The 6,961-nt window shown below is 47.8% G+C and overlaps 1 protein-coding gene across 1 annotated transcript; it reads right to left on the bottom strand.

Annotated features, from left to right (window-relative positions):
• Positions 1-452: 452 nt before the first annotated feature.
• Positions 453-1,142, bottom strand: LOC126011835 (proline-rich protein 23B-like). The gene has a single exon (XM_049775608.1). The coding sequence runs from the start codon at positions 1,140-1,142 to the stop codon at positions 453-455; it is 690 nt and encodes a 229-aa protein (XP_049631565.1).
• Between the last annotated feature and the right edge of the window lie 5,819 nt (positions 1,143-6,961).

The raw sequence follows: 6,961 nt of genomic DNA, 5'->3' as shown, positions 1-6,961 counted from the left end.
AATTAAGTGCAATTTGAAGGTGGAATATTAATCCAGAATCGTGCACTTGACCACATTACTTCATGTCATTGTTTAATTCTGGTAATTAAAAACCTGTATTTTTATTTTTTTGGTTTTTTTTTTTTTTTTGGTCACACCCAGCAGCGCTCAGGAGTTACTCCTAGCTCTAAGCTCAGCAATTGCTCCTGGCAGGCTCTGGTGACCATATGGGATGCTAGGATTCGAACCACCGTCCTTCTGCATGCAAGGCAAACGCCTTATCTCCATGCTATCTCTCCGGCCTCAAAACCTGTATTTATATATTATTTATGTAACACAGCCTACTTAAATAACACACACAGACAAAGAAAACTGCTTTTGTCCATTCTCCCCAGTGGCAAGGCACATGCTGCTACCATGTGGGGTGAGGGTCTCTTGGTCCCTAGACGACTTTCAAGATGGTGGAAGCCAGTTCAGTCTTGGAAGAGGCGCTTGCGAGCCTTGCAAGGAGGACGGCCGGGAAAACTCTTGCGGGGCTTCTGGACCTCTGGACTGGGAGAGGCAGGTAGGGGCTGCAGCTCTGAGTCGCTGCGGGCCTGGAGCATGTGTAAGCGCAGGCTGAAGCAGGGGCCTCGAGATCTTCTGGGTGGACTCGGCGTGGGAGCCCGAAGCCCGAGCTGCTGGATGGCACCAGTAGGGTTGATGCTAGGCCCCTCGGCTGCCTCAGGATACTCAACCACAGAGTCCACTGCCGGCTCCATCCCAGGCAGAGGGGCCAGAGGCTGCTGATGGAAGAAGGGGTGTGGCGGGGCCATGGTGGGCTCCTCTGGGAAATCAGCGCGAAAGGTTCCCAGCTGGATGCTCAAGACCTCCCCGTTCGGGCCCAGGGAAAATTGGGGTTCCAGGCCATCGGGCAAGTGGCCTTGGCTTCCCCCGGCCTGGTGCTCTGCCCCGATCACAAGGGCCTCGGGGATCAGGATGAGGGTGTGACCCGGGAGGCACACTCGCAGGGCATCCGTGGGCTGCGGCTGCAGCAGCAGGTCGGCGTGGTCTAGCAGCACCTTCACGGCCGCGTCCTTGGCCAAGAGCAGCACAGAGATGCGCGGCCCGGCGGCTGGGGCTTCCACAGAGTCTTGCACATCGGGCGCCGTGCAGACCTCCATTGGGGCGGGCTCCTGGCGTCTGGGCCGCTTGGCAGGACGTGGTCCAAATGCAGGCTCTGTGCAGAGAGGTGCAGCAGAGTCAAGGCCGGGGCTGCGGGGCCGACTCCCCATAACTCACATGCACGGACGGACAGGACCACAGGTGGCTGCAAAGCTAGACGACCTGAGCACGGTGGACCTCGTGCCAGGCGGGTTGCGCTGCAGGATGGAGTCCCTTTTGAAGCCCGCTCTGGAACCGCTCCAACCAAGTCCTCAGAGCGCGCGTGCTTCCTTCTCGGAGTGTGGAGTGGCGTCTGAGTTCTGCGGGTGATGGGCCGCGGTTTAAAAGCGAGTCTTCACGCGAGAGGAGAGGAGCAGGCCTCGGCTCCCCGGGCACCAATCACAGCCTAGAAGCACAATTAGGCCCAGCCCCACCCTTTCCGGCAGGTCCCCAGGAATGATGGCTGCAGGGTGACCTGGACCCAGGTACCAGGGGAGGCTCCTCCGCTGGGCCTTGCAGAGCACCAGTGGCCACTTAGCCTCCGACTGCTCCTGGCTCTTACCTGCTCTGAGTGCACCCGGCTAGGACGAGGCAGGCCTGGAATCAGAACAAGTGCCCGATGGGGAGACTCCCAGGCCAAAGGCAGCCCATCTCCCATGAGGCCTTGCCCCGGAAGTGCCTGTAGAGATGCCACAAGGGGTCACCGGCGGGGGCCCACTGAGGCCTTGGCTCGGATGAGTCAGCTGACTCATGTTACGCCGAGGTGCTACAAGGAAGCCATGTTGATGTTGATTCTGTCAGAACGGCCCAACCAAGAACTGTTGACTCCTTGCATGCTGGAAGGGATTATTGTCTCTTGCACTGAATAAAGAATTTCACTTGCGAGCATCTGACCTAACCTACTAGTTCAAAAGTGTTTCCTTCATGGGGGGTGGAGAGATAGAGTGGTGGGGTGTTTGCCTTCCATGTAGCTGACCCAGGTCGGACATAGTAGTTCGATTCCCGGCATCCCATATGGTCCCCCTAGCTTGTCAGGGGCGATTTCTGAGTGCAGAGTCAGGAGTGACCTCTAAGCTCCACTGGATGTGGCCCAGAAACCAATCAATGAATCAATCAACAAATAAAGTTTTGAAAATAGTGTTTCTGGGCTGGAGAGATAGCATAGTGGTAGGGTGTTTGGCCTTGCACTCAGTCGATCCAGGTCGGACACAGTGGTTCAAATCCCGGCATCCCGGAAATATGGTCCCCTGAGCCTGCCAGGAACGATTTCTGAGCACAGTGCCAGGAATGACCCCTGAGCGCTGCCGGGTGTGACCCTAAAAACAAACAACCAGGGGCCCGGAGAGATAGCACAGCGGCGTTTGCCTTGTAAGTAACCGATCCAGGACCAAAGGTGGTTGGTTCGAATCCCGGTGTCCCATATGGTCCCTGTGCCTGCCAGGAGCTATTTCTGAGCAGACAGCCAGGAGTAACCCCTGAGCACCGCCGGGTGTGGCCCAAAAACCAAAAAAAAATAAAAAGAGGCTTAAAAAACAACAACAAACAACCAAACAAAATGTTTCTTTTTTTTTTTTTTTTTTTGGTTAAATTTATGAAATTTGGGGGCTGGAAGGATAGCATGAAGAAAAGGCGTTTGTCTTACATGCAGAAGGACGGTGGTTCGAATCCCGGCATCCCATATGGTCCCCTGAGCCAGCCAGGGGCAATTTCTGAGCATAGAGCCAGGAGTAGCCCCTGAGTGCTGCCGGGTGTGACCCCCCCATATAACCCCCCCCCAAATTTTATGAAATTTGGATGAATTCCTTTCAGAAAAGATCAACCAAAGTGAGTTGGTTTTGGCCTGTAGATGTGTGTGTAGATGAAGTGTGTCGTCTGTGTGGCTCCGTAGTCTGTGTGGTTACTGACAGGAGGGTGCAGCCAGCTCCCCTAAGTGATAAGAGAAAGGACCCAAACTGATTTTGGATTAGGAGTTAATTTTACAGTTACACAACACCAAAAACTCTATGCCTCCTCTTCTGCATTAACTACATATTTATCCACTTTGTTACTTTTTGTAGAATATATTCTCAATTTTAGTGCTACTTAAATTTCCTAACTGCTGAAAAAGGATACCTAATAATTCTGTAAACATCTTTCCCCGAATTGATTTATGCTGATGTGTAAAATCATGGAGCTGGATAGATAATACAGTGGATAATGTGTTTTTTCTTGCATGTGACCAACCGCAGTTTGTTTGTTTTGTTTTGTTTTTGGGTCATACCCGTTTGACGCTCAGGAGTTACTCCTGGCTATACGCTCAGAAATCGTCCCTGGCTTGGGGAGACCATATGGGATACCGGGGGATCGAACCGCGGTCTGTCCTATGCTAGCGCTTGCAAGGCAGACACCTTACCTCTAGCGCCATCTTCCTGCCCCCCCCCCAACCGCAGTTTGAACCTCAATATCTCATATGCCCTCCTGGGCACTGCCAGGACTGAATTTTTTTTTCTGGTATTTTTGGGTCACACCCAGCAGCTCTCAGGGGTTACTCCTGGCGCTGCACTCTTGGCATGGGGGACAATAGGGGATGCCGGGATTCGAACCACCTTCTGTCCTGCAAGGCAAACGCCCTACCGCTGTGCTATCTCTCTTGTTCCCCCAGGAGTAATTTTTGAGTGTAGACCTAGGAATAAATCTGGGCTTAGCTCGCTGTGCCCCTCCCCCAGCCCCCCATCTTCTCCCCGCCTCCGCTAACGAATAAAGTTTAAGATGACTGGTCTTTTTCCTCTGAGCAGTTGGGCTCCGGTACAGGGTGGTTTATATTTTGGTCAGGGCCCTGCTAGTTGGTGACAAAGCCAAGGAAGCATTGAAACTCTTTGGAAGCCTTCAGAGCTTACTTTCATGGTAGGTTTTGAGGCCTGGACTTCCATCTTCACTGCAGCACTGCTGAGAGTTGCCAGGAGGGGGCTCCCAGGGCTGACTATCATGGTGAACCTTGTCGCCTGTGACCTGAGTCAGATGATGTGCTTCTGGTGCCTGGGTCGGGGTTGTGGGGGTGCGTTGCTATTGATAAGCTGGCAGGAAACCCTGTTTGTCTTCTGAAAATTCTGTCTGCGACTTTGAGCATTCTATAATTGGTGGTAGAATGGGGGTGCCAGTGAGAAGAGTTATGGTGGAGGTACTATGTCCATGTTGCAAGAGCACAGAATCTGAGTCTCTCCGTGTCAAGGACACACTCACTCACACACACACACACACACACACACACACACACACACACACACACACACACACACACAAATATAAACGTCAACATAGTGGAGTAAGCCTCGTGCAGTGTCTGTTACTCACATGCCCTCAGGAGTTTCTCCAGAGATCTCATCTTTATTCTGGGTTTGTGCCTCTTTACTGGGAGATGAATACAAGAAAATGAGAGCCTCTTTGGGGATCCCTATCCTAAGCCAATTTTTGCTCTCTGGTTATAAGTGGTCTAGAGTTGGTAGAGAACTTACTTTGCCTTCTTGGTCTTTGCACACACATTAAACGAAAATGCTGTGCAGGAAATGATGGATTGTGTTCTAGGAACTTTTTTTGTTTTTGTTTTTTTGTTTTTTTTTTTTTTTTGTTTTTTTGGGCCACACCCTATGACGCTCAGGGGTTACTCCTGGCTATGCGCTCAGAAGTTGCTCCTGGCTTCTTGGGGGACCATATGGGACGCCGGGGGATCGAACCGTGGTCCGTCCTAGGCTAGTGCAGGCAAGGCAGGCACCTTACCTCCAGCGCCACCGCCCGGCCCCTCTAGGAACTTTTTAAGTACTTAGTCATTGATATGTGTCTTATATATCTATGTCTATATCTTTTCTGCTTGAATGTGTCAGTTGAGTTCCTCAGTATTTGAATAGTTTCTCAATCAATGGTTTAAGAACATCACTTTCTTTATCATGATTCTCAGAAGTGTCACCTGACCTGTTAGGAAGTTTCTTATCCAGGTTTTCATGGTATAGCTTTAGTAAAGTCTCAGGAATTTGGGAGGCAGAACAGAAGCACTTCAGTCCACCTGACTTGACTTTACTCCTGACTATCCATGTGTCTATCCAAACACATTGATTGTAGTTACATGATATTTATCTATAGTGCTCAATTCATCAGCTTGAATTACTTGAAGTAGATGGTTGCTTTCTCAAACACAGTAAAGGTGTACTTGGAAGAATGAAATGGAAGGAATGTATGTCCAGAAAATGAGTCCCAGAGGAAAGACCACAGAATCAATGTTATTTTTACCCATTTTTGAGTAGTAGTAAACTTATGGACTGTGTAGCTATCACTGCAACCCAGTTTTAGGACCTTCATGATGCTTTGTTTTTAATGTGTGTCTGCTTCATATATATTGCTCCTCAGCCTTTTGGCTAAGGTCAAATGTATATCACATAAAATGTATTATAACATGTATCATTTAGCATTTGATTTCTTTCATATCATTCCCAATTTGGGGACGTATTCCTTTGTGACAGTTGTTATCAATGTAGTATACAAATTTAGCAGGTATTCCACTCACTTTATCTGCTAAATAGTATCCATGGAGGGATACGGTCCTCTTCCTTTATTCATTCGTCAACAGTACATTTCTATTGTTTTGTCATTGTATAAAATGCTTCTGTAAATATTCATTCATGTCTTTATGTGGTCTTATGAGTTCATGTATGTTGGACAGATTCCAATGACTGTAATTATTGGGTTAGATGGTATATTTATGTATTACTTAAAACATATCCTGTAGTGGTTTTGGGAAATGTAAGTGGTTTGCAAAGCTTTGGAACCTTTTATATTTCCATCAGAAAAGAGTGTGATGCAATATGTTCAGATTTTCACCAATATTTGGAGATGTCTTTATTATTTTGAGTAGCCATTGAGGTGGATGTGCTGTGACACGGCATTGTGTTTTTTGTTTGTTTGTTTGCTTGCTTGCTTGTTTTTGGGTCACACTTGGTGGCACTCAGGGGTTACTCCGGGCTCTGTGATCAGAAATTGTTCCTGGTAGGCTCAGGGGACCATATGGGACGCTGGGATTCGAATCAGGGTCCGTCCTGTATTGGCCACATGCAAGGCAAATGCCTTACCGCTGTGCTATCTCTCCGGAATTGTGTTTTTAATGTACATTTTTCTGATGATTTATGACATTGAACTGGTTCTCTTGAGATTATTAACTAAGGATGATTCTCTATGGTTAAGTGTCTATTTAGATCTTTTGTTCATTCAAAAAGTTGCTTGTTTGATGAATCATAAGAGTTCTTTATGCATTTGAATAGAAATCCTTTATGAGATAATTAATTTTCCCCAATCTGTGGCTTGCCTTGGATTGTACTGAGATATAATTGACATAATGTTTTATTAGCTAAAGGTATATTTAAATTTCAATATGATGTTTTTAAGTTCATATATTTTAAATATTGAAGTTTAAAATATACAATTTTTTATTCGTTTTTAGGACACATTTTTTTTTTTTTTGGGTTTTGGGCCACACCTGGCGATGGTCAGGGGTTACTCCTGGATGTCTGCTCAGAAATTGCTCCTGGCAGGCACGGGGGACCATATGGGACACCGGGATTCGAACCAACCACCTTTGGTCCTGGATCAGCTGCTTGCAAGGCAAACGCCGCTGTGCTATCTCTCCGGGCCCAGTTTTTAGGACACATTTAGTGGTGTTCTCTGCTCTATGCTCAGGGATTACTAGAGATGGCATTTAGGAGAATATATATAGTGCCAATCTAGAACTATAATTGACTGTGTGCAAGGAAACTGCCTTACTATCTAGACTATATCTCCAGCCCTCTGCAGAGTTTTGAAGTAGACAACAAATAGA

The sequence above is a fragment of the Suncus etruscus genome, chromosome 6 (assembly GCF_024139225.1).
Source record: "Suncus etruscus isolate mSunEtr1 chromosome 6, mSunEtr1.pri.cur, whole genome shotgun sequence".
Lineage (NCBI taxonomy): Eukaryota > Metazoa > Chordata > Mammalia > Eulipotyphla > Soricidae > Suncus > Suncus etruscus.
Note: the sequence above shows the minus strand (reverse complement) of the source record. Positions and strands in the feature narration are given on the sequence as shown.